The sequence below is a fragment of the Euprymna scolopes genome, chromosome 25 (genome assembly GCF_053919585.1).
Source record: "Euprymna scolopes isolate OS-2025 chromosome 25, ASM5391958v1, whole genome shotgun sequence".
Classification (NCBI taxonomy): Eukaryota; Metazoa; Mollusca; class Cephalopoda; order Sepiida; family Sepiolidae; genus Euprymna; species Euprymna scolopes.
The window spans coordinates 78,760,047-78,772,954 of NC_136506.1; the positions used below are offsets into that span (position 1 = coordinate 78,760,047).

Below are 12,908 nucleotides of genomic sequence, written 5' to 3' on the forward strand. Positions count from 1 at the left end.
TGTATAAAGTTGTTAGGAACAGACGTTTGAGGGTGTGCTGTTTACTTAATTTATTGATTTTTTTTCTTCCAATATTTTACCCAAAAATCGTCTGCTCCTTTGCCACACATTGATTGACATCTTACATTCGATTACAGTCAAACCCAAACGCATGACATCACGTTCCGAGCAAAGCTCTGCACAAGTACCCTTTTTTTCACATCAGATTTTGTTTATAGTTCATATATTAAATCCATTGCTCTTTCTGCTTCCCATAAAATCAGTTTTCTCTATTGCTCTAAACACTTTCTCACACCTGAGGCTATTCTACATTTAAAATGCCTGTAACTGGCTCATACAAACACAAATATACCACTAACTTTCCCGTAATAGAATAAAAAAAATAATAAAGTCTCCCTCGTGAAAGTTTGCTGCCTCCGATTGGTTGTTCACTAATTCTCTTATTCCGGAATTGGATTATTCAAACGAACACTTCAGAACATTACAATATGGCGTTGTTATTAAAAATACTGATTCACACGGCATCAATTTCAGTTCCAATATAACAACGAACGAATTCTCGGCTAAGACTAAAACATACTCAAACATGATAATAAATGTACCTTCTCCATTCTTATTTCTTTATTTCTTCCTCTCTTTGTGTTCGTCACAACAAACAACCTACAGTAATAAATTCATAAATTTTACTGTTTTTATTTATTTCTATTTTACTGTTATTCGTTATTTCTTTTTATAGGCAACTGTTATTTTCTGGGGTTTTTTTTGTTAGTGGTGAGGGTAATAAAAGTTTTGTTTCATTAAATTAGCGAACAAATATAGTTTTTATTTTTTTTTTTTGTATGGAAAATTAGTTTGTTATTTATTTTAACGGCGTAACTCGGCGTCGTTGAAGTCAGGTAAAAAAAAATTGATAATCAACTTTTTTTTCTTTGACTAATACATTTTGACGGGATTTAAACTACAGAAGTACCCATTAACTAATTTATTAGAATAAATCTTTCTTTTCTCATTCTGGTCGCCTACAAGCGGAGAAAGATGTTTGCACAATACATATATGCCACGGTTTGATGAATAATGTTCAATTACTTTTTTTATATTGATCTATTTTTTCTTCTTTTGACATTCATTATGTTCTTTTTGGACCTATGCATTTACTGAAGCGAACTGAAATGTGATTATTTAGAAACCCATTACAAATGTAAGGAGGGGATAGTGTTTTGCAATTATTGCATACTTTCACCTAACAAATTAATAACAGGTGCCGTAAAAAAAAAAAAAAAAAAACCCTAACCCTAACATATTAATAACAGGTGCCGTAAAAAAAAAAAAAACAAACACTTCTCTACAGGACGTAATAGTGCTATAAAAACTAATACAACCATAATAATTGCTCAAAAAAGAAATTTAACTACTGGTAACCTTAACATTATCCCAATGTTAACTTATTTTTAACAATTCAGCACGTTAGCAAACATGCATAAGTAAAAAAAAAATACATAACGTCTTTAACACTCGATAATTGCACAAACATATAAAATTAAATTAACTTCCGCACATGATGCAATTCTGCTAAAAATCATATACAGACTCTTTGAAGTCTTGATAATCACTCAAAGTTAATAAAATTATATACTGGAACCTTTAAAATGTTGCTACAGTGAGCTCTAATAAAAAGTTTCAGAATTATTGCCATTTTTACATGCACTGCTAACTCTTTCCTTCAGCACACGGAACTAACATAAAATGTAATCAAACACATCTTGCTCTTTCCTTGCTCGGACGGAACACTCTTAAAATATAAACACAACATTGGTGTGGGAATGTAAATACGCACACAATACCACCATGCCACTACCCCCCACCCCGCCCCAAAACGGTTCTAAAAAATATTTTCTTTTATGAGTAGAAATATTTAATTTTTAATTTTTGAGCGATTATCAAGATTTTAATGATTCTATATATTTTTTTTGTATTTTTTATTCCCGTTGAGACTTAAATTTACTTTTATATTTTTGACCGATTACCTAGGTTACAAAGATGTGACTTATCATGTCGATACTTTCTTATTAAAACTTATTAAACACTCTGAAATAAGTTAAAACACAATACTAATATTATATAGGTAGATTTCAACGCACATTTTATTGGCTATAGAAATACTAATTTGTTATATAGTTGTTTTCTTATCACTTTTACTTTCTGTGGAGTATTTTATTATTTAGAAGATGTGCTAGAACTACTTTCAGAAAAAAAATGCGTGCAGTATACCGCGAAGAAAAACGATGGGTGACTTGAAAGATGCTGTCATCGATAGAAGGCAGTTATCTACCTCTGTTTTCGCTCAATCTAAAGAGTTATTAAATGTTTTCATTATAATTAGCTAGTACCTGCAGATTATCACCCCAAACCAACACTAATCACCAGCAACCAACAGTGCTGACAATCACAGACAGTGGCTTTCACTAGCTGCCACTGAAAAACAATGCTCAACAGTGGAAGCAAGATTATTTCATTTGGGCCATGGCCGCCAGCATCCACTAATTTCTAGAGATGGTAGTGGCAACCAACAACAATCATAGTTCACTTTGTTTTCGAGGTGGGGGGAAGGGGGTCCTTTAACAATTCTTTTCTGGGTCTGTCATGCTTCCGCCAGGCAACTCCGGTTAACAGGTCCTGCTAGTATAATAATAATAACTGAAAAGAATAGCATTGTTGGTTGACGATTTGGGCTTGAGAAGAATCACTCCATCAAATTCTCCTGTGTGCGTCTCCCTCCTAACAATCAACCATCTATCACCGTTATGATTCACCAGGTATATTTGCCAGAAATTCTTTTTCATGAGTCTGGTTGCTCTTACAATTACTGGAATGATAGAGATCTTCCTAAGATTCCAATTTCTTTTCATGTCGTACATAAGACGTTGGTATTTCATTATTTTTCCCCTCTCACTCTTATGTATATACTAGCCTGGGTGCCCAGTGTTGCCCGGGTGTTTGCAAGTGTGTGCTGAGCAAAAAAAAGTGGTAGGAGGCAGGCAGGCTCAAACCTGTACCGCAAAGGAGGAAAAGAATGTGAAAAAAAAACGTGACGTCTTTGCTGTTGCGCCCATCGCCAAACCGGAAGTGACAAATGTTTAAATTAAGGCTAATCAATCAATGACTTTCGAAAATATTGGCGAAAAAAGCGATTCCTTCCTGTAGAAAAACGCCAAGTTGAAGGTGAAGGAATTAATGATTTTAGCCAATTTTTCAATGTTTGTCGTCTGAAGGATCGAGCTTCAAAACGATACAGATCTTGTGAAAATCCGTCACCTCTGTCAAAAGTTTTAGGCAGACGTACATACGTACATACATACGTTTAAACAGACAGGTGAGATTTATATTATAGATTCCTGAGTTGTTCCAGAAAATACTTGGTACAATGTTAGTTAGCCCATTACCCCATACTTTGCAATGGAAAGTCTTGGTGCATTTTTTACGACACTTTTTAGTCTATTTCCATAGCAGGCTTGTTTTGTATTTCTGTCATTTTTAAGACAGCCTTGTCCAAAATGTTTGTCAGTTTTGTGAAAAAATATGCAAGCAAATAAAAATTTCATGTAAAATAACTTCATTGCATGAGGAGGTGCAGATAGTAACCAATAATAAAAAGTCTCAAAAAGTATTGGACAGAGCTGCATTAAATTAAGCATGAAGAGTTATTTTGATGTTGCATATGTCATGATGCAAGGAAAAATCAAAATATTGCTATTATTAATTAATATACGTATTTATAAGCTCCAAAACTATTGGTTAGAAAAATACTAAATCTGACATAAAAAGCACTTGGGATGGCAAATACAATAAAGTAAAGAATAGCAATTTTAAACAAAAAACGTAACAGTCTTCTGCAAGAAAACAGATTGATAATCTTTTTGTAAATATGAAAAATAACAAATGAAGAATTTGTTTTTATAAAACAAACTCTACTCATCTTTCTCATCCATCTTCCAAGAGCAACGCCCACAATCATGTTACAAACGCTATAGAACTTTACTGTAATGGAAGAACCTGTCACCCCTAGTGTTGAGCTATCATCTATAATATAAATATGACTCCATACAGCAAACTTTAGGGTTGAGCTCACTACAGAAGGATAATAAGTACATAAAGGGAGGTCCCTCCGCGCCACTCCCATAAGGTTTGTGTGAACCCTTTATACTTGTACTCTTATTACAATAAACCTTATTGGTTGATTCATTGTGTGTTTCTCTTCGTTTTTACCACTTAATACCATCAACTCGTTTGTATTGTATTTTTATGACAAAACAAATTCTTCTTTTCTTTTGCTTTTTTTTTTTTTTGTAAATTTTTTAAGTTTTTCAGGATTACCTCAGAATTGGCCAGTGGACCCTCATCTTCAGGATTGAATATTTCTGCCAGAAATAGCTGAATCCGACCAGGTTTCGTGGTTTGCATGCTACAAAGAAATCTTGGCTTCTGCAAGACCACACGGAAAGGCAGCACCTGCCAATTAAAAAACAAAGAAAAAAATCATTAAGATTTAGTTTTAAAATAATATACAGGGTGTGGATGAAATTTGCTAAATTAGTTCAGACTCCAAATGTTTGACTCTTATTTTAAAAGTTACATGAAATACCAAAATACTGAATTGGCTCAAATTCTAAATGCTGGATTCTTATAATTTTAAAAAGTACAACTCCAATTCTTAAAGAAGTGAATTAGCTCAGACAATCATAGATGGACAAAAATACAGGACAGAAAGACAGAAATAGATATGTTTGGATGCTTTTTTGGCAGCTTGCTGTAGATTGGCAGAAGATGGTAACACGATCTTGGGTCATGTTCTGGATCAGTACCATATTATTTCTTTAGAACATTTGTTGTTAAAAAAAAAAAAAAAAAAACTACTACTACTACTACATTTTGTGAGCCCAATTCTCCTAAATGTCCCGTATGGCTGGAGTGGAAACTTATGCAAACCACCGTATATGTTGAGTGCTGGTCAAATTAATCAACCAATCAGAAAGTGACAACAAGCATGATTACCCAATGAGAAGCCACAGTTAGCAGACGACTTTTAATAAATGGGAAGAAAAGGGAGAAAAAAAAAACTTTTTTAGTTATTAATTTTAAATCATGGAGAAATATTTATTTATAAAACTTACACTAGGTTGTTGTTGTTATATTTCATTTTATTTTATTGCCATTTTTTGTTTTTTAATTGTAATTCGTACTCAGTGAATGTTGCTATTTTCTGTTTCCTAGTGTTTTTAAGATTTGCTCAGCGTGTAATAGTGCTGATGTGGATATGGCAGCAGAAACAGAATATAAATGACTAAGCTGTGTGCGAGGCGAAGTCACAGTGAGAAAGACAGAAATAGACATGTTACACACGTGGGCCGAGAGAAACAATGGCTTGACCATTACTCCTGATCTTAAATGGAACACGTACATCAAATCTGTTGCCAAGGCCGCTGGAAAAATGGTGGGATCTTTCTATCAATCCGGTAAATATCTCACTGCTGATGCTATTCTCTATCTATATAAGAGCCAGGTACGTTCAAGGATGGAATACTGTTGCCACATCTGGGCAGGAGCTGCTAGAAAGGACTTGTCCTGCCTTGATAGAGTTCAAAATAGACTTTGTAGCCTCGTAGGAGATGTCCTTTTCTCCTCCTTGCAACCTCTATCTCACAGAAGAGATGTTGCGAGTTTGTCTCTGATGTATCGTTATTTTCATGGAAAGTGTTCGACTGAGCTTCAATCTATGGTCCCCCCTCGCCAAACTTTCACAAGAAACACTCGTCTAGCTGTAAACACTATCAATAATTCCCCCCACTCTTTATCTGTGCCTAAACCTAAACGTAGATTCCATGAACAAAGCTTCTTTCTTAGAACTGCACGCCTGTGGAATTGTCTTCCGTTTTCCTGCTTTCCGGCTGACTACAATATGGTTGTGTTCAAGTCTAACGTAAATAAGTTCTTGATGAGCCGTTCCATATAAGTTATCAAATTTACCAAATTTTCATTACTAATGATTACTATATTGTCCAATTTCTACTGTACACTCTTTAACCCTTATCCTTGAGTGGCCTCTTGGCCTTGATAATGTGGTGATGCCTATGTAAAAAAAAAAAAAAAAAAAAAAAAAAAACAGGAAAAGATGCATCCTAAACTTGGTTAGACAAAAACAGAGTACCATGTGTTCAACACAGTCTTGTTAAACACATTGAAGAACAAGACTTTTGAACAAGAGACAAGGCATTATTCTGGAAAGTACCTGTAAATAATGTCTGTTGTTTCACTGAAAAAAATAAATAAATAAAAATGAGTCAAATTCTTTCCTTGTCTTGGTTTCCTTGTGATTGTTTGCATACAATGTGTGGGTTTTGAGTGTTGGCATGTAATGACTATGGTACAGGCAACGCTTAACATATTCTGATGGTTTACGTCAGGTGCCAGGCAAACCACAGTAAACATTTACAGAAATCCGGTTTGCAAAATGTACAAGTATCAAGAATAATATACTATTCTTGAAAAAAAATAATAGTATTTATTTCATATAATTAAACTAATGTTAAATCTTATCTTCCTGTGCTAAAGTTTTATTTTCAGCGTTTTGAATTTATCGTCTGACAGTGTTCACAGCGGCTTTTGCAAGCAACTTTTCTGGCTGCTATTCATAAACTGCAGGAAGGTGCTAACATAGCCTTGGGTCAGATTATGGATCAGTGCAGAAAAGAATTAAGGCTGCTGAAAACATACAACTTATTCAATTCTTGTTTTAAATCTATTTAGTTAAACAAACTGCAGGTGTTTTACAATCCACAGAGGTATGAAAAAGTGGCTAAATATATAACAAATAAATATTATCAAAGGCAAGATAAGTTACTCTTCTACCTATCTGGCAAACTTTTTAATTGGTTTACTCACTGTAAAATGTTTATTTGGGTTGAAAAACAGTGTCAAGCATTAAGTGTAAACAAGAAAAGTGGCCGCAAACTAACCCCTAAATATATAAAGGTTTGAAAATTACTTAAAAATACAAAATTATACAAAATACTGTTAGAAATCCACCCAATATATGTTACTGTACTATTTTTCTTGTTTGTACCTAATGTTCAACACTGTTCTTTGAACTGGTTAAATGTTTTAACATGAGTAAAACCACTAAAAACTTTGCCAGATAGGTAGAAGAGTAACTTATCTTGCCTTTGATAATATTTATTTATATAGTTATATATATAGTTATCCACCCTTGCATTTATTACATATACTGTAAATGCACTCAAAATCTAATCGTCTTTAAATCTATTTGAGTTTTTGACCACTTTTTCGTACCTCTGTGAATTGTAAAACAAACCCCAAATTGCTTTTATTTTTTTTAATTCCTTTAAAGCTTGTTGCTTCCACACTGACGAGAGTCGCAGAGTCTGTAATATTTGCAAAGAGAAACTGAGATGCTGGAAACGATGTTATTTTTTCTTTAAGATTTTCAGTCGTTGATCGCTTTTTTTTTTTTTTTTTAAATTTAATATTGACTTGATAATGAACAAACCTAGACGCTAACCAATCGAAAACATAGTGCATACGAGCATGTGGGAAGATAATCAGCAGCAGCGAATGATGACTGGCTTGCGAAGAGATTAGCAGCAACAGCAGTAGCTGGAAAACGCACATATGCAAATTAGGAAGTGTGCCCGAGAAGAAAAAGGAAAAGAAGAGAAAAAAATGCCCCATGTGGTCGGCAGAAGCAAAGTGCACGTCAAAGAAAATGGATGTGCAAAGCAGAGGACGCGACTGGGCCGGCTGTGACCAGCATGCAGTCGGAAGAAGGAGAAACATCTGTGCCTAAACCTAAACATAGATTCCATGAACAAAGGTTCTATCTTAGAGCTGCACACCTGTGGAGCTCTCTTCCATGTACCTGCTTTCCAGCTGACCACAATATGGCCGTCTTCAAGTCCAATGTAAACAAGTTCTTGATGAGCCGTTCCCTTTAAGTAATCCAATTTACCAAATTTACAGTTCTAACGATTACTATGATATTGTCCTTTTGACCACTGTACACTCTTTAACCCTTATCCTCGAATGGCCTCTGGACCTTGATAAGTGTTGATTTCCTTGTATATTAAAAAAAAGGTACAATGAACATGTGGTAGCGAGAGGCTTTTTTTAAGTGGTGCCAAAAGTAACGGTAATGAATGCTTTTGTTAATAAAAAAGGAAAAGATGCTGGCCCGGATTTTTATTTCTTTTGTCTGTAATGATAACGTTACATATTGTACAGAATTCCCCCTACATTTATAAAACAAAAAAAAAGAAAAAAAGAAAAATCTGTATGATGTAATACTCATGATGAAATAAAAATATCATATTCCAAAAATCACATAAATTGATCAAGTAATCTTATTTTTAAATAAAAAAAAATTAAATTTTATAAGTAACCGAAGAACGGTTGTCACATCTACCGTTTTGAACACAATTTTTAAAAAAGGAATGAGGGCAGTGTTAAGTAAATAATTCAAACTTGCAAGATTTATGTTGTAATGCCTACGGATTCCCATTAGTTGGTTAATAATGAGGTGCTTGTTTACATTGGTGATTTTTTAAACCAACCCATTTCAGGTGAAAACATTATGTACTTATGTGTAATATCAAAATAAGTATGAATTCCAAAATTTACGAAAAACAATCCAGTGGATATGTTAGACGTATTTTTGAAATATCATTGTTCATAGACTTTATGTTTAAAAATGGCAGACCTTTCATCTAAGTCAATTTCGGTCAAAAGTTATCCCGTTTGTCATACTGAATTAGTCGCACAACCCTTCCACATTAAAACATATGATAAAACTCAATAATTCGATAGATTCTATTTTTACTAGTAATAATTTTTCTACTGGATCATTTTATATAATTTTTTAAATTTATACTAATTTCAACATGATACATAGGTGTGTTTTCGCCTGAAATGCGTTGGTTTAAAAGGTCGCCAATTTACACAAGAATCAAAAATTATTATTTTCATATAAATAATAAAAAAAAAAAACTATATATTATTTTAATTGGGATTCATTATTGAGATGAGTATTATTTATATTAATTTATTTATTGCGGACTATCATCCTCATCTTTTTTAGTTGTTGTTTCGCAACGTTTTGGCCAACTATTCCTCTGGCCTTCGTCAGGTGGTAACCGCGATAGATAGGAACTTCGAATCTCCTAACTGCATTCTCAGCAATCACTGTTGTCGTCTCACCACGTTTTGGCCAAGTAAGCCTCTGGCCGGCTTTGGGTAGGATTTAAACAGCTATCTTCAGACAATGCTCATCTGGAACTGTAGAGATTCACCGTCTCTATCAACTGCGCTACAGGCCATGAAGGGCGATCAAGGTTGGATTTTTTGATCTTATAAATCCACATTTATTTATTATTTGATCTTCCATGCCGAATGGTATATATATTATTTTAATTGGAATTCATTATTGAGATGAATATTATTTATATTATGAGAATAATAGTCCGCAATAAATAAATTAATAAATAAACGTGCAGCCATTTTTTTACGTAATAAAATTAATTGAATTTTACGAGTTAAAATATTTTTCAATTTTTTCAATTTAAAAATCCATCAAAATTTTTCTTATGGTTTAATATTTACAATATTGCAATATTGCAGGTCTAATATGAAATTTTATGCTTTTTCCAATAAACCGAAGATAATATTCTAGACAAACGTTTTTTTTTTTTAATTCACCCCCCCCCATTTTGAAATGTCTATTAAAATGAAAATAATTAATTTTCTCACCTCAGATTTATATATCACAAATTGAAGATAAAAGATCAATAAATAAAATTATCTAATTTAAAACAAACAAAAAAAAATAGTTTTGTGCAAATTTACCTGTAAAGTCAAATGTTTAAAACCTTTTTTTTTTTTTAAATCACATTGATTTTTTTTTAAGTGAAACCTCACATTTTTTAAATTTTGTCCTGAAAAGATTGAATACCGACAACAATTTTTTCTGCTTCATTCAATGTTTTTTTTTTTTTAGATTAAAAAAAAAAAAAAATCACTCCATAAAGAAATAAAATATATTAAATCAAAAACTTATGTATTTCTTTAAGAGAATAAAAAAATGGAAAATCGGTCGAGTGGAATTTTTTTTAACAGCAAAAACTGATAAATGAAATGTGATCGTTTTCAAGTTACAATGGCCCATATTTACTAACTTTTGTTTACATCCAGAAATAGAAAGGGAGATTAATTCTGCTGCTTAAGGCCACTGAAGTTCTAAACTCGAAGAAAAGGTGGCGTTTGTCTCCCTTTATTCCAGTTGTGAAACACCTCATGTCGCGGAATTTTTTAATCCCTGCTTAAAAAAGTATTTTATTTAAAAAAGACATGGAATATAAAATATAAATATTCTTAACAATGAAGAATGGAAGTACCCATTGATTAATATTTTTTATAGGTAAGTGATTTTTTGGAATGTATATATATATATATATTCGAAGCAAGTTAAAATTCGTTGATTTTCTTGAAATCTTTTTTAAAGAAAACTGATTTTAAAAAAATATTGCATATTTTGCTATTAAACCTGTTATTATTTTAAAATTTGGTCTTTGCTCCTTTCATTGAAAAAAAATTAGGGTTTGAATTACATTTTTCAAGTAGTTATAAGCTCCAAAAGATAGTAAGTCTAATTCTTTAAGTTTTTATCACGCATTTTTAATGGCGATTTCTGTCACTCCTAACGTACCTCTCATGTCGTCGATCGAAACACAGTGAAATGTTATTTGGTGCTAGTGCACTTATTGATCCGCGCTATTTTTTAAATAGTATTTTCAAGTTTAATTAAAGTTTTACGATACCTGTTTTTCATTAAATTGTTAGGTGAAAGTACCCGCGCTAATTTTAAATTTTGACTTTCACTAATTTTCTTTTTAATAATAACCTATAACGATAAACTGCGGCAAAAAAAAAAAAAAAAAAAAAAAAAACAGATAATATCATAATAACAAAAATAATGCGCAAAGTTAAAGCCAAAATAAAAAAAAATAAATAAAAATTTTAAAAACTAGGTCACACACGCAACAATTCTTTCCTTGTAAGAATAAATAACCTTCTTTAGGTGTATCTTGCCGAACTCAGGAATTTGCACGGAATAGCGAACAGGAACCTTTATTTAATCAGGAAATGTGTAATTTAGCGGAGTAAATTATTTGACAAACAAAAACTTATAAAAAAACTATTTTTTTTTTTATATAAAACACATTATTAGACCCTAAGACTAAAATAAAACCCGAAAAATTTTTATTATTATTTTATTTATTTATTTTTTTTAAGTTTTTTTCAATATTTTGTATTAGACTCAAATCGACAATCGAAGCCATCGATTTTAAAATTTCTAGGGTTTGACAGATCGGCCTTTTTAAGGCCAAATTTGGCCCTTTTTTACCAAGCAGTTTTGGCCGCCATTTTTTTTTTTTAATCAAAGAGTGTAAAAAAAGGCCAAATTTGGCTTTAAAAAGACCAATCTGTCAAACCTTAGAAAGGCCAAATTTTAAAAGCAATAAGCGGTTTCGAATGTCGTACATTTAGTCTAAATAAAAAAATGATGAAAAAAAAAAATTATTATTTTTTTCTGGTTTTATTTCAGCCTTTGGGTCTAATAATGTGTTTTATGTAAGATAAATAAATAGTTTTTATAAAGTTTTGTTTGTTAAATAATTTACGCTGCTAAACTACACATTTACCATTTAATCTAAGCTTTCGTTTCGGCAGCCATAACCAGGTAGAAGTTTAAACAATTCGCATCTGCATTCTCAGGATCTCCCACCCTGAGGATTGAACCTTCAACCTCTAAAAGAGTGTCACTTAGAACTGAATTTTACATGGTACTTCATTTGTTACGCCATAGATCCTAGCCAAGTTCGAGAAAGCTACATTTGAAGAAGCTTACATCGGCTGGAACGTTATGAGAATAAAAGAACACTCCAGATGAGAACAGTAGTCCAAATAATCACAATTGTAAATCCTCATCTAAAAAATTCAGATCTGATGTAATGGTTTTAATACGGACATTTTTTTTTTTTTTTTTTTTTTTTTTTTTTATGTAAATTTGTGATAAAGTACTGTCGACCAGACTAAATGTTTTCTGGAATTTCAACATTTTTTTTTTTAATTTTTTTTTTTTAAAGAGGGAAATAACCATGACGATCATCGTAGAATAACCCAGTTTTATCTGTTTTAAATTAGGTGGGGGAGGCGGGGGTGGGGATGAAGTTAAGCTTTAAAAGTCGAAAAAGTATAGTATGTTTACTAGAGACATATATAACGATTTGATTGGTTCATATTATCATGACGTCACCATCGTTGGCGGATTTCTTTTTTTTTCATCAACTTTTCGAACTGTTGAACAAGATTTTCTTTGACCCCACCAGTCCACCACCACATCTTAAACTTACCATTTTTTTTTTTTTTTAATATGTTTATTCCTATTTTAGTCCCGTTAACTATTTAATGTGAAATAGTTTTCGCCATTGATATCAAATATATTTTTATTATTATTTAAACATGTATTATTACAACAAAAAAAACATCGGTGACTGGTTAAGAACAGTAACACGGACTGAAAAGTTGGGCATGACGGGTTCGAATTCAGTTCGTTCTACACGAACACTTACATGAAACCCACACCTGACCTGGTGTTTAATATTTTGGAGATGAGATAAATAAATACACGTGAAACACTAGGTGTACCAGAATTTGGGGGGAATTTTTGACACCCCTAACACGAAACTGCGAATAAAATATAAAAAGCTTGTAATTTCTCTTTTTAAAAGTTGATTGTTTATTCTCTTTATGGAATATACTTCCAAAATAAACTATTAAAGTTG

General features: G+C 32.2%; 1 protein-coding gene across 4 annotated transcripts in view; it reads right to left on the minus strand.

Moving 5' to 3' along the window:
• Positions 1-12,908, minus strand: part of LOC145247448 (malonyl-CoA decarboxylase, mitochondrial-like) — a 111,577-nt gene that overhangs the window by 44,846 nt on the left and 53,823 nt on the right. For 3 of the 4 annotated variants that reach the window (XM_080109233.1, XM_080109232.1, XM_080109234.1), the window contains one exon: positions 4,372-4,506. In XM_080109233.1, coding sequence (XP_079965359.1) covers positions 4,372-4,506 — 135 coding nt within the window. Of the gene's footprint in view, positions 1-4,371; positions 4,507-11,971; positions 12,208-12,908 lie in introns of those variants that run through there. The other variant, XM_080109235.1, reaches the window with a different exon arrangement.